At 37.4% G+C, this 27,721-nt stretch overlaps 1 protein-coding gene across 3 annotated transcripts in view; it reads left to right on the top strand.

The window, feature by feature from the left end:
• SKIC3 (SKI3 subunit of superkiller complex) overlaps window positions 1-27,721 on the top strand; it is a 45,987-nt gene that overhangs the window by 3,746 nt on the left and 14,520 nt on the right. For all 3 annotated transcript variants that reach the window (XM_023944679.2, XM_023944680.2, XM_023944682.2), the window contains 26 exons: window positions 97-172; window positions 1,785-1,925; window positions 3,920-4,018; window positions 4,117-4,225; window positions 5,993-6,133; window positions 7,375-7,476; window positions 9,184-9,317; window positions 9,937-10,023; window positions 10,114-10,217; window positions 10,328-10,454; window positions 11,699-11,878; window positions 12,297-12,421; window positions 12,891-13,144; window positions 16,115-16,217; window positions 16,930-17,106; window positions 17,953-18,097; window positions 18,259-18,337; window positions 18,453-18,514; window positions 18,636-18,692; window positions 19,761-19,829; window positions 20,743-20,817; window positions 21,534-21,675; window positions 22,904-22,997; window positions 23,553-23,630; window positions 24,912-25,036; window positions 26,677-26,800. In XM_023944679.2, coding sequence (XP_023800447.2) covers window positions 97-172; window positions 1,785-1,925; window positions 3,920-4,018; window positions 4,117-4,225; window positions 5,993-6,133; window positions 7,375-7,476; window positions 9,184-9,317; window positions 9,937-10,023; window positions 10,114-10,217; window positions 10,328-10,454; window positions 11,699-11,878; window positions 12,297-12,421; window positions 12,891-13,144; window positions 16,115-16,217; window positions 16,930-17,106; window positions 17,953-18,097; window positions 18,259-18,337; window positions 18,453-18,514; window positions 18,636-18,692; window positions 19,761-19,829; window positions 20,743-20,817; window positions 21,534-21,675; window positions 22,904-22,997; window positions 23,553-23,630; window positions 24,912-25,036; window positions 26,677-26,800 — 3,009 coding nt within the window. The remainder of the gene's footprint in view (window positions 1-96; window positions 173-1,784; window positions 1,926-3,919; window positions 4,019-4,116; window positions 4,226-5,992; window positions 6,134-7,374; window positions 7,477-9,183; window positions 9,318-9,936; window positions 10,024-10,113; window positions 10,218-10,327; window positions 10,455-11,698; window positions 11,879-12,296; window positions 12,422-12,890; window positions 13,145-16,114; window positions 16,218-16,929; window positions 17,107-17,952; window positions 18,098-18,258; window positions 18,338-18,452; window positions 18,515-18,635; window positions 18,693-19,760; window positions 19,830-20,742; window positions 20,818-21,533; window positions 21,676-22,903; window positions 22,998-23,552; window positions 23,631-24,911; window positions 25,037-26,676; window positions 26,801-27,721) is intronic.

Below are 27,721 nucleotides of genomic sequence, written 5' to 3'. Positions count from 1 at the left end.
AACTTAATTGAAAATTATTTGTCAGAATTTGAAAAACATTACACTAGTATATGAAAACTTAGCTTGTTTTGAGGGGATTTTCTTCCTCCTTTCTAGTGGCGACAAGCAGAAATGGTGTGACGTATGTAACAAGCTTGTGGAACTATACCATCAAGAAAAGAAATATTTAGAGGTAGGTCAAAGCACTTTCTTTCTTCTAACAATAATCTTCTGTTTGATCTAACTACTCATGAAGGAATCCCCATTCATACAGGCCACAGACCACTTAAGATCTTGTGGACCACTACCAAGAAGAACTGATTTTAACTGTATTCTTTCTTTTCCACTGAGTGAGACTTGTATGCAATCCATTAAACTGGAAAAGACTATTAGTAGTGAGACTGAAAGGGCAGAATATCATTCTTCTGTTGTATTTCTAGAAGTCAAAAACGGGATCAAATGCACTTTTACACACAATATGTGTGAGTCAGGTGTCCTTTGCCTGGCTTGGCCAGTGCAGGGTGTCTGATGAGCTGTTCACTGGTGGGGTGATCCAAGGCTGTTACTCAAGCTTCTTTTTAGATAGCAAAGTGAGAAATGTACACAATCTGAACACGATTGCATGTGTCTTATGTACTGCATTCCCAGCATGATGATAAGGACACAAAAAGCCTTTTCAGAGCAACACAAGCTTTGCAGAAATCATTGTGACACCGGTCAGTACCACAAGGTGGAGTTGTTAAATGCCTGTGTGGTTCAGCAGTAATGTTTCCTGTGATCTCTATAATATTGTTACAAAATGTGTATTTTGGAGGTACGCTGTTCACTTTTTGTTTGCTCTTTGAAAAGGCTCTTTTCTTATATGGTGGTGCATGACTGTACTCCATGTCATCTTCCCACCTTTCCTCCAGCAATGGAACATGAAAAATTTTACATAGCACAGAGTGTGGGGCCGAACCCTATTAATTAGCTCCAAAGCTTGATTGTATACCAGCTTCTTAAACTAAATTTAATGCCAATAGTTTAGCATACAAAGGCATACTTAGTCTATGTGGAATAAGAAACTTAAGTTACTCCTCAGGGTCCTATTTTTTCTTTTCAGTTCTGCTGGCTTTTCCACACTGGACTTTCAGTGTGGACTGCTGCTTTTGTTCTCTTTCTGTTCATAGTGCTTTAGATCTTTAGGTCTACTTTTACTGTTGATTTCCTCTGGGAACCAGAGAATCCATATACTCTTGATGTTCTCTACCTTACTTACTGTACCTTGGAAGGCAGAGAGGTCCCACACAATGCTTTGGGACTTGCTATTTATTTAATCAGAAAGCAGGTAAATCTGGGTTACTTTAAATGTTATTTTTTTGTCTGCCCTAGAGTGATGGAGTTTGATACCAAAGAGGTATCATGAGTGTGCACTTTTGGCAAAGAAACAGGGTGTGCAGATCTGCTTTCTGGGCGAGGACAGAAGAAAGGTAGTGGAAGGACATCTGGCTTCTGAATGCAGCCGCAGCCTAAACAAGAGCATAAAAAGACTGAACCAGGGGCGGGTTTTATGGTAATAAGCACTTATAATATGTGTGTGGTGACTGTGTGCAAGAAACGCACTTGCAGAGGATCAGAATGCGCTCTAGGTGGAGCAGTTCCCCGTGCATCCCTTACCCTGTAAATGCTATCTTCTTAAAGCTACATTGGTGTTAAGGAGTTTATTTACCCAGTTTTCAGCGAATTTTGGTGACAAGCTGGCTGCTTATATCAGACTTTCAGCTCTTCAAAGAGTAACAGCATGGGTCATTTGTTCCTGTTGACAGGTGGCTGAAACTTGGCAGAAGCTAATAAGGATGAAACAGGAGGAAGGTGCAGAAAAGACAGAGCTTCATCAGCTTTGGAAGAAGATGATCCAGTTACTGAAAGACAGTACAAGGAACCAGGATAATAAGACTGGGCAGTTGGTAACGTTTCTCACTTCTTGTTCAGCTAGGTGCATATATACATACAGAGAAACTAGTAGTTGAAGCCTGTTTGTCTGAGTTGACTTTCTCAATGTTCAGAGGTACTCATCTTCTGAGGAGAGGCTGGACAGTTTTTTGACAAAAACGGCAACTGTGTAGCAGCCTGAGTTGAGTTAGGTGTAATGAGTTACCTAAATTCTTCACAAATTGTTCTAGCATGGTTTGTTCCACAAGGTTTAGTCCTTCAGTAACAGACTGCTCCCACACGGGTCCTTTTTTTGCTCTCACATACTCTGACTCCTCTCTCTGCCAGTGATTGCAGTTGCACTGGTTTCTTCCCCTTCTTGAATCTATTATCCCAGAGCCACTACCAGTGTTGTTGATGCTCTTGATCTCAGCCAACAGCATGTCTGTCTTGAAGCCAGCTGGCATTGACTGTTGGACATGGGGGAAGTTTCTAGCAGCTTCTCATAGAACCCACCCCACTTAGCCTCCCACTAGAATAGCTCTGCCACAATACAGTTGTCTTTGAAACAACAAACTTCCTCCTGCTTTCATTCATCTTGGAAGAGATGGACTTGTGAGGTTTTTCCATTTCCTTGTACCTATCCTTTATCTACATAGGATTGTTTTGATTCAGATTCTCTCCTCTGGATGTTAAGCTTCAATTTCTTAGGAAAGTGGCAACAGTGATTGAAACCAAACAGAATTATCATGAATTATACTCATCCTATGTTCTCTGTGGACAAAATTAATTTTGTTTTATTTGATTTATCTTTTCTTGGAAGATAGAAATTTCTCATCTCCAGTCTGCTTGATAGCAGTATTTCAGAAAGGAGAAAATACAAATTGAAGTAATTTCAGATGGCAGAAAATTGAATCTGGATCTCTACTTTTGAGAAGGCAAAGGCTTTTGTAGCGTAACAAACATGTGCTGCAGGTGGTACTGCCTTCTTTTTCAGAAAGAAAAAAATTACTTGAAAATATTTTTTAAATGGTATAAACATCAGGAATAGGTTTCACATGCAAATCTACAGTTTACTGCAGTTTTAAGCAAAGCACACGAACTTGGAAGGATGTGGACCTGAAGGAAACACATTTCAGTATTTCTCTAGTGATACTCTGTGTACAACTTTTTATTTAGGATGCCTCTTTGTAAGCCTGCACTCTAGTGCCTATATTTCCCAATATGTAAAGAGTCAGGAAAAAAAAGACTAGACTTCTAGACCAGAGTGGAGTGGAGGGCTGAGAGCTAACCTTACAGGATAGTAACCTAATTTCTTTCTTTGCCTTGGGATTAGGTTTGAAGAAGAATGTATGTTCTTAAAACTTTTACCTTTCTTGTACTATCTTACATTATGTGGCAGCATATTATTGCTTCATCTTCTACTAGACAATTCAGATGCTTTAGATGCTGAGTGCTGCTTCATGATAAGGAACTTGCTACATGACTTATTCCGTTCATAGCACTAATATAAGCTTAATGAGTAGGATCTAGGTAATAACATGTAACTATCCACTTTATTATGGAAGGGCTGGAAAGCATGTCCTCTAAGGAGCAGATGATAACTTTGGGTTTTCCTAGTTTGGAGGAGACTAAGGGGTGCCCTCTACTGCCTGCAGCTTCCTCAACAGGGAAAGTGGAGAGGGAGGTGCTGAGCTATTCTTTCTGGCATCTAGTGATAGAATGTGTGAGACTGGTTCACAGAAACTTAACATGTGGCAGAATTTCTTTACAAGAAGGGTGGTCAAACATTGAAGCAGACTTCCTAGAAAGTCAGTTCACGCCGTTCACACCCCAAATCTATCAGTGTTCAGGAGGCATTTGGTCAATGACCTTAATAACGTGCTTTAGTTTTTGGTCAGATCTGAAGTACTGAGGTATGTGGACTAGATGGTTGTTATATTTCCTTCCAATTGAAATATTCTATTATATGAAGATAGCATTTTCCTAGATTAGTTTTTTTAGCACTCCTGATTTTTTGTTATTTCAGCTTTTGACTGCCTTTGAACATGCCCTGCACTCTGCTGACACGGTTCCTGGTGAAGACCACCAAAATCTATACAAAGACTTCATACAGTGCTTGTCAAAAGTAAGGTTATGTTAAAGTGTCTTTCTAGTAAGAAAATAGGTATACTACTTCACATCTGAGATCAAAGAAATAACTGTTTACTTTTTTTTCCTTTCAAGTTTCCTCATGAACTAGCTAGGTTGGAAAAGGCATGTCATGATATGATGGCTTTGTACCCTACTATGAGTTACCCTTTGGAAGTACTTTGCTTGCACTTTGTTCAGTCAGGTGAGTAGGATGGATTTAGGCATTTCTGGGGCTTAAATTTTTTAGATAGTTGGTTTTGCGACAATCTATTTACAAGTTTTTACCTTTCACAAAGAGTGTACAAGTACGCTCTTTACTTCTATGTTATGTTTCTGGAAATAAAGTGTTTGGACTTGATAATTTCCTAGCCCTGTAACTGAGTAGTGACTGTAAGTGACAAAAACATCCTGTGAGTTAAGGCCAACTCTTTGAAGTCTCAAAGAAAAAATGCCTTACTTGAAAAGCAGACTCTCCAGATAAATGAAGATTAGCTTCTTGACCTTTTAAGAAAAAATGAAAGGGTGTTAGCCAGTGTTCTGAGGTTCATGATGGCCTACGCTTAGATTTTTCTTGGCACAGATTCTCTTTCCTCAAAGAAAAACCCCAAAAAACCAAAAAAAAACCCAAAAAAAAAAAGACCCCAAACATTTGTGAAAGTCTGTTAGAAAGTATGCCTTGGGAATAAACTGAATAGGGAATAAACCGATCTTTAAATATGTATTCTGAGTATACAGGATATGTATTCTGAGTAGAAAAGGATAATCTTTGAGGGGAAAAAACCAAAACATGGTGTGTTCAGAAATACAGAGATCCGAAACTACGCATTACTATTTTGAGTCATTTACTAAACAACATTGCAGTAGTGTTGACACTTTCTCATCATTTTTAGAGGTAATTATTAGATTTTAGCTTCTCATTTTATTGTTTCAGGTGTCAGAAGTTGATTTTATTTCTTTTTAAAGCAAGGAATCCAAATCAGAAAAAAAAACCCCTCTAGAAATAAGTCAGAACTTTTCCTGTTTTGAAGAAATTGAATAATGTAGCAAAATAAAGCAAGTGAGATTTTTTTGCTTTGTTTTGAAAATGAGAGCTGGACTCTCAATTTGTAAGGTGTTTGAAAATGCTTTAGATTTTGGAGAAACAGGCAGAAGCTAATTTTCAAAGGAAAAGGTTAGTGCAGTTCTTGTATACTAACACTGGCAACGTCTCACCGTCCTACAAGCTACTTGGAGGGGGAAGGATGCTGCTTATGTTTAAGGCTATTTGTTAAGATTTGAGGATGTTTTGATCCTTCACGTCCTGCACTTCTTGTAGGCTTCTTAATCCAGATACATTGTAAAGTCACCTTTAGCAAATGCAGATGAAAGCAACTGTTATGCTACATGAAACAATAATTTCTTTAAGAAAATAATAGTTCCAAGGTTGTTGCGACGAGTCACAAGGTTCCTGTAAACATTGCCAAGTCTACCATCACAGCAAAACACAAACATCAAAAGTTAGTGGCATCAGTTAAAATTAAGCTCTAACACATTAAATTATATGGTTTCACAGCAAGGTAGTTTCAGCAAGTTTATCACAGCAAATTGGTAGGTACACAGTGTCTCTTCTGGAAGGAAATTATTTTGATTTATTGTGGTAGATTATAACATGTGGACATTCGGCTGAACTTACATAAAAAGCATATGATGGAATTAATGTTTATTAATAAAGGAAGTATACCTAGAGTGATTTAGCAGAAGTGGTTATTTGGGTTGCAGACTGACAGTTTATTTTATTTCACAGTAATGAATATTTAGATTACTTCTTGGGTTTGGGTTTTTTTATGGGATAGAGGATAATAAGTGTGTAGTGCTTTTGGAAAATCAGTTTGAACTTGAAGGATAATGATCATTTACACAGATAAGCTAAGCTGTTGCTGTTGTTTATTTAACCTAAAACCCCACAAAACATGTTTTTTTCTGAAACCAGGTACTTTGTCAGAAGAGGCCCTGCACTGTTTCACTAGGCTTTTGGAGATGGATGCAAACAGTGGTCCAGGCATCATCGGTTTTGGTATAAAATGCCTCAAAGAAAATAAATACAAAGAGGCTGTGAAGAGACTTACTGAAGGTAAATGTGTAATATGAGATGTAAGTAGTCTGTAACTTGAGCACCAGCTTTAGTTTATGTTGAAAAGTTAGGGAATCTTATACTTGCATAGTAGTTTGTGAATTCTAAGACCAGCTAGATTTTAAAACAATGCTGAGCACTTTGTCTGCTTGTGTTGAGATTTTTTAAAATGTAGCTTTAAATACAACATTTCTGAAGCCTTTCATTTGTATCATAGCCAGCTCTGTAGTGTTTTAAGGTAAACTATTTTTAATCTACTGTTATTGGGGAAATAACTATATGAAACACTAAATGGAGCAATAGCACTAAATGAAGGAATGTGGAATTTATGAAATAAATTGTTATGCAACTTCTCTAGTAGAGTCACTGCATTGCTCTACCTGAACAAAGATGACTTCTCTGAAGTTACATCATTTTAAAACCTCTTTAAGACTTATACTGAGTAAAGAATTATATTGAGTATCTAGAGAGAAATATTGTAAGAGTTGTTTTCATTTTAGCTGTTGTTTTACATTAACCTTATTTGCTGAAGACTTGGCTTACTCATCTGTAAATTACCTTGCTTGTATTCAAATGGCAAAGCTCTTTCTGAAGTACTCATAAGTTTACTAATGGGAAAATGAGACTGCCCACTCTCACTGTGCTACTGTGGCAGCTTATAGTGAAAACTGAGTTAATAATTGGGATGTAGGCATTCATGAGTCAGTCTGACTGTGCTGTGATGTCCTGCATCTATTCTTCTAGGTTTAGAATAACATGGTTTCTGAAATGGAATTTTGGAATATTCTATAGTGAAACAACATCTTGACTGAAATATGAAATAAAAGTTTCATGTTCCTGAGAGCACATGAAGAGGAAAAAGTGTTCCTTGGAAAAAGAATTCTTCTGGCTTAAATGGCCATTGTATGTTTTGACAAAAGATAGTATTTTATTTTAATTTAGTATTAAGTTGTTTTTCTGTTTTTACTTTTACACATAGACTTGACTTACAGCGGAGAGAATGCAAAGAGAAGACTCTTGGTATAATGTGTAAATATAGAGAGTTTGGAAATAATGCTTGTTTCAATGAGCCATGCGTTTGCGTCTTAGGTGTTGAGGCTTCCAGGTATTACTTAGTAGTTACATATCAGAAAAGGAAGTATGTTTTTGCTGGCATTATATGGAAATAAAGTATCTACTAGCTTCAGTGTCTTTGCAACCCTAAGCAACTTTTTAAAGTGTCTTTTTTAAACTCTTTCTAGGTTTGGAGAAGACTAACCAGTGTCCAGCAGCATGGCATTATCTAGCAGAGGCACAGATGAAAATCCATGAACACAGGAATGCTGTCCTGTCCTGCAATCAAGGTAACTGCCTGATAATTGAAAGAACAGCTGCAGACCTATGGTGCTTTATGTAGTCCTACTATTGTGGCCTTTGTGTGGTAGGTCTGAGTTAGATACAAAGTCACAGTCCCTTGCATTTTGCAGTCTCAGGCTTGTGCTACCACTCTTGGTTTATGACAGCTGAAAAGCACCTTAAACTGCTTAGTCTCAGGAACAGAATAAATATTTGGTTAAGTGGAGCCAGAAAGCTGTCTGATGGTTAATTATCTAGAAGGTTTACACATGTCCGGGTGTGCTGCTTCTGCTGGTGGCTGACCAATGCTGGCAAGCAACAGATTGCCTGAAACCACAAGGGTAGGTGTCACAAATATTTAGCCTGGTAGACATCATGTTTCAACCTGAAAAAAAAATAAATTTAATCAGGTTAATGTAGAATGCAGAAATGATGCATAGTACAGCTGCATCTGAAGAAACTCACTGTTCTGTTCTAGCTGACAGTGAGGGCAATTATTGCGATTTAGTGATGCATATGTCAACTGAACAGAGCCACTCTCTGGTGGTTATAAACGAAAGGGAAGCTAGAGTGAACTTCTTTTGTGGCAGGGACAAATGCAGTGAAAAGCTGCTCAAGAAAGACTTGAAGAAGTAGAAGTATACAGATCTGGCCAAACAATCATGGGAAATCAAGGGAAAGTACTTGCTGGCAAGGGAGATTCAAAGGAGCAAAAAAGAAAGCTCAACAAAATAGGCAAAGAAGAAATTTACTGGAGAAAGAATGAAAATTAGCTAATTTTTTTCCCCATCTTTGTTCAATGCGAGGTAATTTTTTTCACATCTTTGTTCAATGTGAAAGAGCTCAGGGTAACTTTATACCATGACCCTTCGTTTCAGCAACTTGATCTAACAACTTGTCTATGATTACAGTTAATAGCAGGGAGTGTAAAACAAGACAAGGAAACATAGCATTAAGGAATTGTGAGATACCAACTTAGGAATTGCCTAAATGCAGAGTGATAGAGTTGTGGGAAGAGCAAAGTTACCCTACATTCTCATTGAAGAGTGCAGAAGGTCCTCATTTGGTATGAAAAAATAGGACTGTTTATTTCCTCTGCTATGCTTTGCAGGCAAGTCAAATAGTAGCATTTCCAGAGAAGGGAATGGTTAGTGAAACATACCTTCAACACACAGTGGCTTTAGAACGTCAGCAGCATAATCTGTGTGTAGTTTTGGTTACTATCCACCGCATGTGAAAAAGGAAATAAGAATAGAAGTAAATAGTCTAGTCTAATAGACTAATAGCTAACTAGACTAGTCTTAGTTAATAGACTAATCAAATAAGGTTGATCAAATGGATTAAAAGATGCAGCATATGAGAGCAAGTAAAAAATTAGTGAGTAAATAATTGTGCAGAACAACTTGACTATTGAAAGGTCATTGTTTCTTTAGAGTTCCAATGAGAAAAATGGTAGCACTTCAGTATATAAGGCCAGCAGCAAGAAAGCAATCAGTATCCATGCATCTGAAATGACCTCCTAGAAATAACTTAATTTTTAAGCTTGAATGAATAGAAATTTTACAGGACAGTTTCTTATATATGAAGGAGAGCAGTCTGAATGGTGTTCTATTAGACAGAAAAATTGTAATTAAGATGATTATAAAATATTTGGAAGAATGCTGCTCTCCATACTTTTCTCGGTTAACTTGATGAAAGGTTCTTCTTGTCAACAGCTCTTCAGGCTCTTGGAACTACTGAGGGTCCTAATTTTCGGTGGAAGACCCTTGCTCTTCAGTTGAAAGCAGAGGCTTTGATTAAAATAGCTGATGCTAATGCTGCAGAAGAAGCCATTAAAGCACTTGAGCAGGTATTTTTATTGACTAAAATGTTTTGAAGTATTAAAAAATCTTATCTTTCTGTACTTAAGCTGCATATTTCTACCCTGGTCGCCTTTCAGCTTTGTGGTTTAGACCAGCTGTCATGTAATTCAAACATTTCTTCCATCCCTGCTTTTTCAGGCTTTGCTTGAGCTCTTTTTCATTTGCAATTCTAATTTTAGAAGCTGTCATTTTTGACTTTGTCTGGTCTTGCTCACTGGTACTGGTTTTTTGCTAGTTCTGTGCTGTTACTCATCTTAATTTGAATTAATGTTATAATCCTGCCTCCCATGTCCATCACTCACTTGTCATTAGTCATGAAGAAGAACATATTACTTTAAAACTGAATGATTAAGTTTTAGCAGAAGTTGTTTTGTCACACAGTTTCATTCCTTGTTGTTGTTCTTCATATTTCTATACCTTTGTCCTTGATCTCTACAATCTTACACTTGATCTTCATCAGAATTATTCTAAATCTTCTCAGGGTAATAGAGAAAAGCTCTTAATGCTTTCTTGTCTTTATCTTCATGCAGTCTGTCTGCTTTTGACAATTTTGACTTCTTAATGTCAGGCGAGAATATTAATTGTGTTTATTACTTTGTTTTCTAGATTGTAGATGGAAGCAGTGATCCAGTGGTTTTAGCTCTCAGGGGTCAGGCTTATCTAAACAAAGGTTTAATGGATCAGGCTTCAAAGGTTAGTTACTTCTTTGTCATTCCTGTGAGCTAAGTACAATGCTTGGTTTTATATAGGAAGTAACTAGGGAAAAATTACATCCTTTTGCAGATTTCACAAGAGCTTCTGTTGTCCCACCCTGATCTGGCTGAGGCCCATGCTCTAGAGGGTGTCATCCATTATTCCCAAAAGAACTATGAACAAGCAGAAAAAAGGTAGACTTTTGTTTTCTTTCTTCTAACAGGGAAGTGTTATGGGAGAGTAGAATATAGTGTTTTGCAGCTTTTGAGATTTGTCTGACCTGACCTGTGTTCATCTTGTTTAGTTTTCTAAATGCTATTGAAAGAAAGGCTGGAACTGCAGAGTATCATCAGTACCTGGGGCTCACATACTGGTTCATGAGTGATGAGACAAAAAAAGACAAAGGAAAAGCACTCACTCAGTTCTTGAAGGTAAGGACTGCTGGACTGCTTTAACTGTTAATGTAGAATTAGTGTTTCCCGACATCAGAAGCCAAATATGAAAAATACATTGACTGGAATGAGAGACTTGAATATTCTCCTTGTTACAATGTATGAACCTCCAGAGCTTGCTGTGTAAAAAGGCATTGCAGGGAGCTGTGCAGTTACCTTGAGTCTCCCTGCTTTTGTTTTCCTCTTTTCTACTAATTCTTTAGGCCGTTGAAGTGGCAAAATTTAATGGTGATTCCCTCAATATTTTCTGCTTCAGGGCTGGAAAGTGGAGGCCTCTAGAGATCAGCATATGTCTTTGAAGTCCTTTTGAAATAGGGAGAGCAGAATTCAAGTTGAAAAAACTTGATGGAAAAAAGTTGAGAATGGTGTTAGTGTTTCACTGTCTGTCCAAGAATGTAAGTTGATGAAGCCCCATAATTCATATGCTTTTCCTGACCTTGGGGTTTTAGTAATTGTGGCTTTTTCTCTGAGTATAGATCATAAAATGAAGCCAAAAGATTAAGTTTGACATCTGTATTTAGTAACTTGGAAGTAAACAAAGCAAAACTCAAGGCACTGTAAACTTACCATGTAACTTCATGATAGGTATCAGGGACTCAAATCATTGCTACTGTTTGTACTTCAATAACAGCAGAGTGTAGTGGCAAATGCTGTTGAACAGTTCTTTTGGTTCTAAACTGTTTTATGCAATCTTTATTGTTATTGATAAAGCTGTTTCCTACTGCTTGGAGGCTTTAAGTTTCTTAGCTATAAGCAAATCTGCCAATTGCATCTAAGAAGGAACTGAAACTTTAGAAATGGCTGGAGTTTTAATTGTGGTGTAATATGGTAAGAGTATGAACATAATAATTGAAACAGAGTAGAACATGAAAATTATGAGAAAGATTTATAAAGATTATAAAGTTATAATTATAACTTATAATTATATTATAATTATAAATATTATAAAGTTATAAAGATTTAGTTTCTCCTAGGACAACTATTTTAGTACTTTATGTACAAAATGCTTTATGTCATGAGATTTGTAGCAGATTTTCCAGATCTGATTACCTGATTAAAGCTCAGGTAATCTGTGCAATTTTAAAGTTTGACAGCTCAGATATATCACAGAAGGGACTTAAAAATATCATAAGCAGAGGCTGAACAAGTAGTTATCACTGAACCTGTCTATGAGTATAATCCTTCAGAATGCTGTCTGATGTTGTGTTCTTATTTCCTTATAGGCTGCAAAATTGGACAGCTACATGGGAAGTGCCTTTTGTTATCTAGGTAACTACTACAGAGACATTGCTGGAGACAAAACTAGAGCTCGTGGTTGCTATAAAAAGGCTTTTGAACTGGATGAGACAGATGAAGAATCTGGAGCAGCAGCTGTCAACTTAAGCGTGGAACTTGGAGACATGGTATTGTACATTCAGAATGTCAGATTACTGCTGTTTTGTTGTTGTTCTATTAATCTTCCTCTGCAAAGAATCACTTCAATTGTCCTCTATATTTAAGATCAGAAAACAAATGTTCTGTCAGTGCTTAGCAGCTTTTTTAGTTGGACTTGCTTCAATTTTATGTTCCAATTCCAAATTAAATTTATCTGGGGAGAAGGGTAGGAGAACCAAGTATAACATTAGAGTCATCACGTGTAATATAGATGAAGGAATTTTTCAGTAGGGAACATAAAGAGAAAGTTGTGGGTTTTCTTTATTGAGCTTGTGTAAGTTCTTTTTTCCATCCTCCACCTCACTGCTTTGAGGAAAGCATAAAAAGTCATAAGAATATATTTTTAATGGTTTTTATGTAATAACTTGGAATTTGGTGCTTTGCTAGGACACTGCTCTGTCAATCCTGAATGAAGTAACTGAAAAAGCAAGACCTGGTACAGCAAAATGGGCCTGGCTTCATCGTGGACTTTACTACTTGAGAACTGGTCAGCCGTCAAAAGCAGTGGTTGAGTAAGAAAACTGGTGGTTGGTTTAAATCCTTTTCTACAAATCCCAATGAAGTGGTCTTTGCTCATAGTGAGTTTTCAGGATAGTTAGGTAATTACAGCTTGTACTTAACAGTGGGAAATGGGTCTGAGCAAACTGTGTCTCTCTTCAATTATCTTCAGTTCTAGAATTCACAGAATGTAATCTTGTTAACATAGCAGTGTTTTGTACTAATAGGCCTGGTGACAGGCACAGACAAGCTGCTATAGCACTGAATAGCCAGGGTAAGATACAATTCCTAAAATTGTATAATTCCCTCTGAAGATGAAAAAGCTACTCTGCTGTGTTTAAAAGTTCTGTGTAATTGTGCATTTGTGTCCTGAAGAGTATATAATGCAGAATTAGTGTCCTGAGCATATACAATGGAAGTAAATAATTTATGTTAAATTGTATCATATTTCATTTAAATAAATGTATGTCTTGGTATCTTCAGTTTGCAGGCAGCTATCAGGGCTGATCCAAAGGATTCCAACTGCTGGGAGTCTCTAGGGGAGGCTTACATGAACAGAGGTAGCTACTCCACAGCTCTGAAATCCTTCAGGAAAGCAAGTGAACTGAACCCAGAGCTCGTGTACAGCATTTACAGAGCTGCAGCACTTGAGCAGATTCTGGGCAAATATGAAAATGCAATAGCTACCTATCAAGAAATTTTAAAGAAGACAGAAAACTATGTGCCTGCACTGAAAGGTAGTTTGTCTGAATTTGAAAGTATTCACTTTTCCTCCCTTTGTACACTGTCATGTTTCAGTCTTTTGGAGGTACTTTTGTTGTGTTGAGGTTTTCTTGTATGGAAGCACAGAGTTGTATTTTGGGTATGTAGGGCCATGAGGTCCCCCACGTGAAAGCTAGTTTGTGGTAGCAGAAATACCTGAAAAACTCTTAAATCATGATGAATGTGAGTGATTATTTCTCTTTCAAGTAAGTATGAAAGGTAATTAATCCTGAGTGGCTACCAGGCCAAACAAGTAGAAGAATTGAAGATGCATAGAGGAAGCCAGCTGCAATTTTGCCTAAGCAGTAAAACACTGGGTCAACAGGCAATGAAATCAGACTGCCATTTCAAAGAGGTGGGCTTATGCTGATTTTCTTCTGCTCCTGACCGTGCATTCCTCACTTCTTGTGTAAGTCTAGTGATTCTGACCCCTCTGAGCTTCTTCAAGTAGCGAAAAATAGCAGTAAATCCCAAGAGGTCCCACAAGTGTAATAGGTGGCAGGAGTAGAGACCTTCAAGATATAGGTAAGGGTAGAGAGAAGTGGGGCAATTGGAGCTTCTTCCTTGTGATGGAACTGTGGTTCTGAAGTTATATAATGCAGGAAGTGTATAAAATTTTGATAAAAAAATTAATAATTGCTCTGTTTGCATTCTCTCTGCCACTTAGCCTTCAATCATTCTCACCCTGTATACCCATCTGAAACATGTGCTGTTTGCTGCTTGGTGCTAGTTTGAATTTTTAATTATTTTTTTATTGTATGCAAGGCCTTTTGTTTTTTGGATGGAATTGAACTGATTCTTCTAAGACTTAATTCAGAAATGTTGGGTTATTATTACAACAGTGTGTTTTTCATCTGAAAAAGTTATAGTGTGGTTGATACCTCTATCTCCTCCTGTATTACCTCACTGATTGTTTTCCAGACTAAAGTGACAGGGCAAAGGCTCCATAATGGAGTTGGAGAGTATTGTATTTAAGCAGTTTTACTAGTTGTTGGGCAAGAAGGCAAGAGCTGACTGCAGCAGCAGTGTGCAAAGGTGCTGTATAGACTTGTGCACATGCATATGGCTTTTTCAGGGTCTGTAGGTAACAGTTGACAGTGTTACTAGTATTAAAATGCTTCAAGAGGATTTAAGATTATTCCCCATAGTTGCCTTTATACTGTTTTCTTACATCTTCCCAAGTCTTCTTTCATAATTTCTCACATCATAATCTCTGGTTTGTTAGCTCTAAATCCTTTTGAGCCTCCAAATAGCCTTCAGTTTCTTAGAGACTTCTTATGATGTGTGGTCCAATATTCTAACTTTTGTTGACCTTCTTAAAACTCTCAGAAGTTCTTTGACTGTCCCATTGGTGTTCATTTTCTACTGTTCTGATCAATTTAAACAGTTTCTGACTTGAGTTGTAGGAAGCATAGTCTCCAGTAGTTAAGAGAATAACTGTACGGGTGTTACTTTACTGCATCTTTTCTATGTGTTTTGATTTTGTGCTACTAAATATTTATTCTGCTTCTCTTCTAGCATATCTTTTGTGTAATTTTTGGGAATAAAATCAATTTCGTTTTTCAATTACAGAGCATCTTGACATCTAATAAGCTCATGATTTTGGGACTTTGGGGAGGGTAAGATAAAGACTCCTGCAAAACACTATTTTGATATAGGTGCAGGATTACAGTAGCATGAGGAGGGTAGCTTCAGAACTGTCAAAATAATACTGAGAATGAATTGTACTCATATCCAGTGACTTACTGCCAGACAGAATCACTGCTGGTTCCAGCAAATTTATAAACCAAGCAGTTACTATTTACAAAGCGTTAGAAATTATCACATATGATGCAGTTCCTTTTTAATAGTGAGAATTATTTCCAGGTATAGTGGGTTGAGCTTGTCTGGACATCAGATGCCCACCAAGATCCTCTGTCACTCCCCTTCTCAGCAGGATGTGAACAGAAGACAAAATAAGACTGAAGAAACTCATGGGTGAAGATAAATGCAGTTTAATAAAGGAAATGCAAAAGCCACATGCAGAAGCAAGGGAAAACAAAATTTGTTCTCTATTTGCTATCAGCAGATGACATCCAGCCACTTCTCTTGAAGTAGGATTTTAGTCTGCCTAGTCATTGCCCCAGAAAACAAATGTGATAACAAGTGCCCCCCCCCGCCAACTCTCTCCCATATTTCTTTCAGCTTTTATGGCTGAACAGATGTGATGTGGTATGGAATATCCCTCTAGTCAGTTTAGGTCAGCTGTCCTGGCTCCAGGATTTCGCTCACCCCCAGCCTACTACTGAAGCAGGGAATTTTGGAAAGACTGCCTTGATGCTATTCCAGGCATTGTTCATCAGCAGCCAAAACACTAGTGCCTTATCAGCAGCACCTTTCCCACTGCCACTACATATCACAGCACTATGAGGGTTGCTATGGGGCAAGTTAACTCCATCTCAGCCAGACCCAATACACCATGTGAGGTAAATTCTTATATAAATAGAATTAAATAATATTGGCTTCAGGTTTTCTTCATTGAAGACTTTCCCTTCTGTCTACCCTGACATTCTTTTTTTTTTTTGTTTCTCAGGATTGATTTTTGACACTTGTAAACTGAAAGTTAGTGTATTTGTCGAAGATGTAACAATGCAGGCTTCTCAGATTTCTTTTACTTAATATTTGAAGACAAACCCAAAGCTTAAATGCTGGTTTTTTATAATTAATTAGGTTTATTTTAATAGCCAAATGATTCTACAGTTCACACTTAACAAGATAGATTAAAAGCAAAGTCCCTGTTGTGAGCATTGTTGGTCTTCTGATTTTGTTATGTGTGCAGGGTATAAAGTTTTGCATAAGGCAGAATGCTGACCAGGCTTCTGGGCTTCTTTCCCAGCTTCCCTATTACTTTTAAGCATATCATAAAAGCATTTCTTTTCACAGAGGATATTTTCTCTTACTTTCAGGACTTGGTGAGTGTTATTTCATGCTGGCAAAAACAGCCCTTGATAACTATTTTGATAGGAAGGCTGTGGATTACATAGAGCAGGCCCTTGCATATTTTACAAGGTTGGTACTAAATATTCACTTATTTAATTTCCACTGGGATAGCGGGTCGACAGGCAGAAAAATAAGGGTTAAATGTTTGAAAATTTTCAATTAAACAGAATCAAATGGACTAGGGCTTCTAATCTAGAAGTAAGAATGTGTTTATTAAAAGTGGTTCAAATAACAGATTCTAAACATAAGCTCCTTAAATGACTGGCAATTACAGAGTTTCAGGTTTTTTCTTTTCAAAGATACAGAGTAATTAGTTTTTTAAAAGTGTGAAATGACATAGAATTCTCTTGTGTAGCCCTCCTGATGTATGGATCTGGGAGAAGTGTATTTCCTATCAAATAATGGATAAGAGGAAAATAATTCTTTCTCTCAGTCTTTTTCTCTTGCATTTCATACAAGATTTCTTAAATTAAATCTTGGAAAAATTGCTGTTAGAGGAGAAAGTCCATTTGGTTTCTGCTGATGAGTAATGTCTTGTAATAAGACAAAGCAAGAATGCATGTAGTCAGCTGACATTGTGGGGTGTTTTTGTTTTGTTGGTTTGTATAGTTCTTTCTTTTTAAATTTTGATCTTTTAGACCTATAGCTTGAATAAGAAGAAACTGGGTTAAATCAAACACCTCATTGATTAATTGCATTTGAGGTTGTGCCACTCCTGAAAGTGGCACTTTCTTTCAGAAAAGGATGTTGAAGTGTCTGAGTGTTTTCTTTATAATTGTAGGGCAGTACAGCACTGTCCTGATGTGTCTTGCCTCTGGAAACTGTTAGGAGATACCTGTACTAGTGTCCATGTTATTTCACCAACCAAAGTGAATGTTGAAGTACTAGGATTCCTTCTGAGTAAAAATGCAACCAAACAGATGCTGAAGAAAAATGAGCTTCTCATACTGGGAGGAAGGTAATACTCTTTTATTGTGAAGAGCTTTTCTGCTGTTTAAGACTCTGTAGAGTCTCAAGTATTCTAGACTATTTAATTTGTAGAAAATTAAAGACATGCTGATTTGTTAATACCTGCATATTGAGTAAATAGATTCTCGTGCATCTTCCAGGTTGCACTACTCATTTCCAGGTATATTTCCTGTATTGCCACAGTGCTGTCAGCACCTGCTCTTCTTCTTTCTATCTCCAGGCGCATGACTACATTCTCCCTGCTATTCCTCCACACCTGTTTAATGCAGTGGTTGCAGTATTTGCAAACTAATTCTCCCAGGACAACTGAAGTCCAAAATAATACTTTTCAACTTTCTGTCTGTGCCTCTTTCTTGTAATAAATGTCATAAATTCACTTTCCTGTGACTCCCTTTGAGCTTTTTTTTCAGCTGGATCTGTAAGACAGGAAGTGCAGGTGCTTGTTGAATCTCAGCCATGATCTGTAACATCAAATACTTCCTAGGGGAAGCCTGATGAACTGTAAAAATGACCAATGTTTGTTTTAAGTAAAAGCTTGCATAATATAACTGACAGAGCTTGGATTTAATGCACACCCACATAACCAAACCTGTGGCTTCATAACTGGTGAGCACTACAGATTGCCTTTAGACCAGGATGATACTCATTCAGATACAGTAAGAATGAAAATGTATTAGTTGTTTGTTTTTTTGCTTTCAGTTCTTGTCTGTTTTTGTTTGTATTTATGCATATTTACTTGGTTTAGGTTTTTAAGCACTCTTTTGAATGTATTTTCAGCTTTCTACTCTTCGTGTAGAGACTTGGAATAATGATTCTGTGATTCATGTTTCTGTAGGTGTTATGGCAGAGCTTTAAAACTGATGCCTTTGCCTAGCATATGGTGTGATCTTGGAATAAATTATTATCGACAAGCAGAGCACCTCACAGCAGTGGGCGCTGACATGAATGAGATAAGTGAGCTGCTAGAGAAGTCTATGCAGGTATTTCCTGTATTTCCTGGTAGATTCTTTAAATTGATGTTCATGCTTCTGTGCATCCTCTCGCTGTACACAATCAAACCTACATCTCTGAATAAGTAAGTGCATAAAGTCTTAATTTTTGCTCTCCTAATCATTATAATCCACATTTCATTTTCTTCCAGTGTCTCAAAAAAGCCGTGAGACTTGACAGCAAAAATCATCTTTATTGGAATGCACTTGGTGTAGTTGCTTCTTGTAGTGGTAAGTCTTCAGTGGCAGCCCTAGGTCTCTAACATCCTAAATTAGAAGGCAGCTTGACTAATGGTGTTTTGAAATTCAGTTACATCTAGGTCTTCTCTTTTCTTTCTCCTCCTAGCTATTGGGAATTATGCTCTTGCTCAACATTCGTTCATCAAATCTGTTCAAGCTGAGCAAATTGTAAGTTCTGTAGACAGCTGCCATCTGTTTCAAGTGGGCATTTAAGACATTTTCCCTGATGTGTTGCTATTCCTGAGGAGTGTAATAATACATAGTTTTTAACTTTATTTGTTCTGTTTAGAATGTTGTTGCCTGGACCAACCTGGGGGTTTTGTATCTGACAACTGGAAACATTGAGGTAATCTATTTCCCATCCTCAAGTATAATTTTCTTTCTGCTTTTTTTAAGGGTGCATATGGGGAAGGGAGTGTCCCTTTCAAATGTCCCTTTCAAATTCAAAAAATATACGTCCGTCAAAAGAAATTAGATTGGTACTTGAGGAATGCAAATAAATACAAAATTTGTTTGGGGGGTTGGGGATAAGGTTAAGTGAATTGTGAAATTCTGCTGCATTAGCAAAGCTGTTTTCCAACAGCTGGAATGAAAATTTACTGGAAGGACAGAGAAGCAGTTAGTCAAACCAGGGCATGCCAGATTTGGCTAAGAACTTTTAGTTGTAGGTCACAGATGGAGCTCCCAGTGTTTGAGTACCCATAGATAGCTACTTTCTGCTCATCAGAAGATGTATGATTTACTGTAACACTCTAATCTTCAGAGTTTCTCTGGAGAAAAATGAGAATACAAACTAAGTGAAGCTTGGACCTCTCATGCAGTTAAAGTACATCCTGTCCTATTTGCTTGTTGGAATTACAGAAATTTTGTTTGATTGGAAATGCAATGGTCGGGATTATTTTTAAGAAAAATAACTAGATAGTACAGTCTGCTTACTGCTTAGACAGCTAATGCAAAGACTTGGTTCACCTTGTGCCAAATTGAGGGAGGAACTCTTAAGCATGTGTAGGCCATAGGGAGATGACTTGTGCGTGATAATCAATTTTATCCTTTTGAAAATACATTTGTATTATATAAAAGCAAATTTTCAAAACTGGATCCTCCAAGAGTCAGATTTTTAAATTGTTCCAAGGGTTGATTTAAGTTCCTGGATTCTCTAGCTGGGAAGGAAGTATATCTAGAAGGGAAGGAAATGTTGATATTGTGAAGTTTTCTAATTTCTTTAAGACTAAACTGGTTTATTTCTCTGGGCAATACATTGTTCTGTGTGGTACAGAAGATATTTTTAGTAGTCACCTAATTTGGTCCATTAAATTTCTTCTAATACTACTACATGTTAATACCTGTGTGTACTCAGAAGTGCTCTGTTACCAGGCTAGGCAGTTCAACAGCAGTGTTATCTTTGGTTCTACAGCAAGCTCATGAAGCCTTCAAGATAGCCCAGTCTCTGGAACCTTCTTACCTGTTGTGTTGGATTGGACAGGTATGGTGAAAAATCATAAAACTGCACACAAAAACTGATTGTCGAAGAACTTAAAATTCAGCCTAATAACTGGCACTTAGTCATGCTCCTAAAAATTGTTTTAAGTAAAGGGAGCTTCTCCTTCCTTTGTTTCCATAATGGTAATACAATGGAAGCTACTGTGTTCATCAAACACAATCATATAATGTTTTTCTGGCTGATATTGTGTGTTCTCTAACAAACTATTAACAAAACAATCACTGCTTTAACGCTTTTTGTAGACAAATGTCAACAAAGCGCTGCCTTTATAAGGTGACAGTTACTTCTGTTTCAGCTATACCACTGGTTCATTATGTGGCACCACCCAATTCTCATCTCAGTCCCCCTTTCTAATGCCACTGTCAGAATAAGTAAGCTTCTAATGTACCTGGGACAAAGCACATGTCATTTTCTAGGAAGTCCCTACCTCCCTTGCCACCAAGAGTGGATATTTGATGATATCCTTCTGATATCTAGGCTGTGAATAGTTGAGATATTTGTGACTCCTGTGATCATTATAGGTGAATTTCATAAGTCCATGCTGCTGTTTTGCTAATGATATGTAATTGAAAACTGGATTCTAGGAAAGAGCTAGAACCACCACATGCTGAAATTCAGCTCCTGTAAGATGTTGTTATAAATTGTTCTAATACACACAAGTCTTCATCCTGAAGAATATAGAGTAGCAGCTGAAGTTTAAATTACTTATACAGTGGAGAGTGCTTGTGTTCCTCATGCATTCATTTTGGTTTTAAAACCAGTCTTGCTTGGAGACTATGAGAAGAAAGTGTCTTCATGTTGAATGTTTAAGATATGCCTGACATATGTGTTAAGGTCTTTGTCAATGTCACGATTTTTTAAGTACACGACCATAGCAACTCTTGCTTCTCTCTAGGCTCTTATTGCAGAGTCTGTAGGCAGCTATGATACCATGGATCTCTTCAGGCACACGACTGAACTCAGTATGCATGTAAGTGTAAGAGTGGTGCTATTCTGAAGATTTTGTATATCCAGTCTCTCTACTTAGGGTGATTAATTTTTTTAAATAGGTATGTCTTGAATAGCGAAACTGCTACAGTCTTATTTCAGATTAGATTGTCTGGCTTCCATGTTGTTGCTGTCTTATGCTCCTATTGTATAGCAGGCAGTATATCAAATATACTTTATATAATTTATATAAATAATTTTATAGTTTATCAAATATATTTATACTTTATAAAATGCTTTATATAGTATATATAAACCCTTGGGACTTTATATGTCCCAAGGGTTCAAGAAATTGGCTCTGTAAGTCATGAAGAAACATTCTCTGTGTTCCACAGAACTGGACACAGATCAAAGGCATGAAATATTTCTGGAGAGGGCAAGGATATTGCCAGGACCCTGAGCTCTAAAAAAGTGGAGGACTTACTCTTTCATAGCTTTTTTTTTTTTTTTTTTTTGCCTATTGTCCCTACAGTGATACAGCACATTATATGAAAATGTAAGAATTTGCTTTGCTCAGAGGGCAAGTTAGAAATATGTGTGGAGTAATTCAATTTGGTATATTCTTCTGCTTAACACTGAAGCAGATTTTTAGCCAAAACTCTGCCCTAAAACATAGAATTATTGTTATAATCTGTAATTACTTACTGTATCTTGAGCAGATTTAATGATTCCTATTTTGGGGGGTGTCTGTTTCTGAAGACTGAGGGAGCAAAAGGCTATGCCCACTGGGTGTGTTCAACGCTGCAGGATGAAACCAACAGAAACACTGAACTGTATCTGTACAACATTGTTCAAATGAATGCTATACCAGCTGCCCAAGTGGTCTTGAGCAAATACACAGGTAGGTAATTTAAATACCCCTCTAACCTGTCATGCCTAACAGATGCCTTCAGAATGAACAGATACACCTGTACTAGTTATGGACAAGAGAGGTCTGGCCAAGGTGAGGACAAGCTTTTTAGCTGTAAAGCTGAAACAGAGTAAGCAGACCACTGACCAATTTTTATTACCACACAGCAATGAAATGGATGTGGGTTCTGTCTGCCTACTCCTTCCAGCTGTTTCAAAGACCAGGGGAAATAGGGACCAGAGCCTTGTCATGTTTCTCGTATGGTGCTTGCTCTCAGACTCCCTTTGCGCATGTGTCTGTATGCACAAGTGAAGATAAATGCCAGATTCTCTGCCTCTCTGGTGTGATGCTTGGCAGAAGATTGTTCCTGTGTGCTGTGTAACTCCATATTATCAAGCATATGATTTTGTTAACCTTCAGGAGGTGGTGGACTCTGGTTTTGTGCACAGTTCCAAGCCAAATTAGTCACCCATTGAATATGTCTAACCTAGAAGGCAGATAGGGAAAATGCAGGTTTTCATTAGTCTGCAAGTATTCCTGTAAAAAAATCATTTGAGTAATCTGTTGCTGACTTTTGAGAGAAAATACATCTCACTGTAAATGAGATGAATGTCAGACTGTATTTCTTTGTTCCTTGTTCTTAAGGGCACTCTGGAAAGCCTTGCTTGCTAGTCTGGGAAGAAAAGTCACTAGTCTGAGATGAGTTGACAGCTGACAAATTTGTGCCTTAGCAATTAATTAAAAATTACAAAATTACTTATCTTGTAAGGGACCATAATGGATCATCTGGTCTTACCTCCCTGCTATAGCAAAGCTATGCTACAGCATATTGTACAGAATTGTTTCAGAGTATTAAAAATTAAACATAAGATTCTGCTATTATTTTACTGGAGTCAATGTAAGATGAATACTTTCCCATTTCATTACAAAAAAAAAAAATCATCTGCCTCCTGAAAATATTTATTGAGTGCATTATGCATTAATGTTACATCATAGTATTTTAAACACTTTTGAGCCAATCTTATGTCATGTTTAGGGTCATCTATCTCTTCTGTATTTGCCTGCAAGCCTATCAAAATTATTCTAGTGAGCAACTGACAGAAGCATTTGGCAAAGTGTTCAGTGCATGTACTGTAGCTTCAATGTAGCAATGTTTTTGTAATGCTTTTTCACGGCTTACTGATCTTGTTTTCTTACATTGTCAATTCTGATTTTCTAGAAAGAAATCCAGATGATGCTTCTGCTTTCACAATGTTTGGGTTTTTGAATGAGTGTATGCATCTAAAACAGCAGGCAGCCTATGCCTATGAGAGGTAAACTGCACAGCCTTGGAAAGCTTAGAAAAGGTCCTTGACATCTTTTCCATGCACCAGTTGAAAAACTTAAGGGTTTTTCTTTTCCTTAGATAAACTTTACTTTTTCGCTTCAACAGTACATTTCAACTAAGTAGGGGTGGGTGTACAGATGTTCCTATACCAAATTTGGAAAGGCTGAACACAGACCTGGAAAAGTAAAGATGTCCTAAGACTTGCATGTCTTACCAGGACATTAACTAATTCACTGGGCAGGATTTAAATGAAATTGAAGAAGGCAAGCTTGGTTTTAGCTTTATTCTCTGTCCCACTCTAATTAATGGAGGTGGTTGGCCTTTGGGTTTATTTTGGGATTTTTAGTGGCAAATGAAACTGGCAAATACTTTTGGTGAACATGTTTGTTGATCATTAAAATAGTAAATAGGCTCTGTTTATGTTTAATTAGCATAGAAAAGCTTTTGCATAAAATAGTTGTCTGTTTTGGTCTGAGGACTGTTCTCAAAATATACATCTTGTAGTCAGATGATAAGTAACGTTCATCATGGTTAATTTTAGGGCAGCTTCACTGTTGAAAAATTCAGAGGATACTGAGAAATACAACACAGCAATGCAAAACTATGGCAGGTCACTGTGGTAAGTTTCTGTTGACTTTCTGAGCCCCTAGCTTCAGCTTTGGAGATAAGGAATGCAGTGATACAAAATATGGTGAGGCTTAAGGTGAAAGGTGGTTGCTAAAAATAATCTATTAAACATTATTCCTAGCTATAGACAGGTTTGACTAAACTTTGTATTTTCTCCAGAAATGGGTAGTGTAATAAAAAAAAATCAATTGCATATTGTATGTCTTCACAAACTAACATATCTTTTTATCCTTTGCTTGTTACTAACATGACCTAATGTAGCTATTATATTATCTCCACAATAAATTGTGGGGTTTTTTTGATTTTTGTTTTTCAGTCTTGACCCTTAAGCTATGTATTAGGCTTAGTCTGAATAAAATTGCTGCTTCAAAGTTTGTTCAAAATTCTTTCTGCCTACCCTTTGAATTTGTATTGACTTTCACAACCTGAAGTATGTGAGTGAGGTGTTGTGTACATGTGTGTGGTCTTCTGCTGATGAGCCCTTCTGCTGTAGTCCTACTTGCAATTCTAAGTTCCCTTCATGATGCCCTTCTGGTTCTGAGGGAATGCAGGACGCAAATATGTACTCTTTCAAATTGCTCTTTGATATGAGATAGCTCAAGGTCTACTAATTAAACATTTGTTAGCTCTCTAGGGAAACCTCATATATTCTGTACATGACACTGAAACTTCTAATCTGTGACAAAGTGATAATTCATTAACTTCAGGGAAGACTTTAGAAGCAACTCTTTAGATTCCTTAAGCTTCACATCCAAGCTGTATGTGTGTTATTTCATGTGTGAACTTACACAAGACAAATCTCTAGTAACTGATGAGTAGTTCTAATAAACACAGTCCTGTATTATTCTTTCCATAGTGGTCTTAGAACAAGAATGCTGTTGTCTCTCTGTATGCATTTTCCTCTGTGTATGCATGATTTGCTTTTCTGCAAAAAAAAGCTTTATTTGCTTTTTTCATGTTTCTCCTTTGCTATTTTCTCTCCCTGCACTAACCATTAAGTTATTTGCCTTATATCAGCTGTCATGCAGATGTGGAGGACTTTTTCCTATCAATTGTTCTTCATGCAACAGATAGATGGAAAGAGTAACTGCTGTAACAGGGAGAGGGTGGGGAGTACTGCACATTCTCGTCCTAATATTCCTCTTTTCTAAGAAGCTTCTTAAAACTGCTATGGCATAGAGGACACTAGTCCTCAAGGGCAGTTTGTCTAAATCCTAGCAGCTGTTTCTGCATCCTTCATACTAGTGACTGTTTTTTTGTTTTTTTTCCACAGTGCTCTTGGGTTGTGTGATAAGGCCATTGAAGTTTACACGTCAATACCCCTAACTGAGTTTGATGGCATTGTGGGGCTAGCATTAGCTTACTTCAAGAAAGGACTCTTAGAAGAAAGTATCAAAGGTAAAATTCAGAGCATTATGGAACATTTATCTTGAGTTTATACTTAAATTTGTACATCTTACCAACCTAGCTGATGCTCAGTATTTTGCTGTTTCAGTCCTAATACATAAGTATGAACACCACAACCATTTTAATACTTTGAGTACTACGTGCAGTTTTGGGCACCACAATAAAAAAAAAGACATTAAGCTGTTAGAGAGCATCTATGAAGGTGCTGAAGGGTCTGGAGGGGAAGCCTGATGAGGAGCTGCTGATTTGTTTGGCCTAGAGGAGACTGAGAGGAGACCTCATTATGGTCTTCATCCTCACAAGGAAGTGAAGGGGCAAGTACTGATCTCTTCACTCTCATGACCATTGACAGGACTCTAGGAAATGGCCTGAACCTGAGTCAGGGGAGGTTTAGGTTGAATATCAGGAAAAGATTTTTCACCCAGAGGGTGGTTGAATACTGCAAGAGGCTCCCCAGGGAACTCATCACAGCACCAATGTTGTCTTCAGTTCAAGAAGCTTTTGATCTCAGGCACATGATGTGATTCTTCGAGTGTCCTGCACAGCTGTACTTAATGATGCTGGTGTGTCTCTTCCAACTCAGCCTAATCTATAATTCTGTGAAAATCATTAGGTTATTAGTAGGGTGCTAGTATCATTCAAATGTAATAAGGAAAAATACATTCCTTCAAGTGTTTGATTCTTGTCCATTAAGCTGTTTTTCTCTGAGTCTCCCTTGTTCTCAAATAAAATTGTTTTCCTGGAAAAATCCATTGCAGCCTAGAGAAGACTGAGAGATGATATCATCAATATAAATGTCTCAAAAACAGGTGTCAAGAGGATGGTGCTAGCCAGTTTGCAGTGGTGTCCATTAACAGGGCAAGGCATAATGGACATCATCTGAAACACAAGAAGTTCCACCTCAATATGAGGAAGAACTTTTTTCATTGAGGATGACTCTGGAATAGGCTACACAATGAGGTTGTGGAGTTTCTCCCCTCTGGAGACATTCAAAACCCACCTGCAAAGGTCCTGTGTCACCTTCTGTAGGCTCTATCATGGCAGAGGGGTTCATCTCTGGAGGTACTTTCTCACCCTAAAAATTCTATGATTCTGTCATAGGAGATTAACATGTTGTTCAAAGCACTTTAGCAGTAAATATAAGTGTACTACAAGTCATGTTCCACACTTCTGAGATGTGCAATGTCATAATAAGGTATATGCAATGATCAGTGTAGAAGTGTAAGCATTCACAAAGGAACAGTCAGCTCAGTATTTTAAATCATTTTATATTTTATTTGGAAGGAGTATGCCCATCTGAACTGCTATTTCATAAATGAACTATCACAGGGAAGTATTTATACCATGTTCTTGCAGGCTTTTTCTGAATATTCCAATGCTGCTTTTCATTTCTGTTTCTACTTGCTACATGTTAAACAACTCCCAGGCTCTGAACATTAAATCTGTTTTTTCCAAACATAGTTACTTCCAAAGTCTTAGTCAAATTTTTTTGGTCTTCTGCTTATGATTTGAGATGGGAAAATACAGTGAACCTGAACTGTCTCTCTGTTCTAAAATCATGCTATCCTAAAGGCTTTACAAAAGTTGTGTTTTTCCTTCTGCCTCAATTCTGAGTTTTGAATTTTTGCCAGCCTATGAAAAAGCCTTGTCTGTTGCTGAGTCTGAAAAAGATAAAGCACATGTCCTGACTGCTTTGGCAATAATAGAATATAAGCTGAACAAAGTGGATGCTGCAAAGACACTGCTGTTTAAATGGTGAGTGGAGAGAATAATCAGAATGTGATACTGTATTGTTGAATCCTCAAATTTCCTTTTTGTGGGAATTCAGGTGGATATTTTCTTTTTGTATTGTAGCATAAAAATGGAAATGGATGCAGTGTACTTATTTGTGTGATGTGTCTGTTTTTGTTTTATGATCTGTCTCTTTCACATTCTAAAAGCAGTATTGAATGGAAGGGCTGAGCAGTTTTGATGGCCAACATCCAGTGGTAGTTTTGAAAACTTTATCTTTTAAGATAGTATTACTTTGTAGCTGTCCTAAGCACTAGGCAATACTTTTGCTCTTTAGCTGTAAGAACTCTGAAAAACCAATGAAAATAATTTCAGTTTAAATAGTCAGAAATCTCCAAAGTGATTGTGTTCCCAGCAACGTAGTCCAGGACAATCCTGTAGCTTTCCCATGAAAAGAAACAGATTTCTATCAGTTGTGCAATTAAGCGGTGAATGCCTGATCTGTGGAAGCTAATAGCCTGTGCATCATTGTTAGCCTCCTAGTAACTAGAGATTAAGGATTACCATCTCACCTCTCAGAGGCAACCCTCTGCCAGTAGAGAGCTCTAGTAGTGGCAGTGCAGCGCCCATCTTAACAGCAGACTCCTGAAGTTACTAAAATAATATTAGGTAGTGGACCTTCACATCCTAAATCCCAGGTAATTAATGATTAGTTGGCTAGGAAACTGGTATTTCCTACATCTTATAGATCACTGCAGACTTCTGTTTTGGTTATAAACAGGAACAACAAAAGTTTCTAAAGACCTTTTTTCTGTTTAAGAAACAGGCTAGTGAATGACTTAGGAAAGAAACATCGCAGTGACTATGTCTGGATTTGAATTGGAAACACAGTGCTGCAAATGTACATGATGGATTATACTGATAGGAAAAACATTATGCATTCTG

The sequence above is a fragment of the Cyanistes caeruleus genome, chromosome Z (genome assembly GCF_971803275.1).
Source record: "Cyanistes caeruleus chromosome Z, bCyaCae1.hap1.1, whole genome shotgun sequence".
Classification (NCBI taxonomy): domain Eukaryota; kingdom Metazoa; phylum Chordata; class Aves; order Passeriformes; family Paridae; genus Cyanistes; species Cyanistes caeruleus.
Note: the sequence above shows the minus strand (reverse complement) of the source record. Positions and strands in the feature narration are given on the sequence as shown.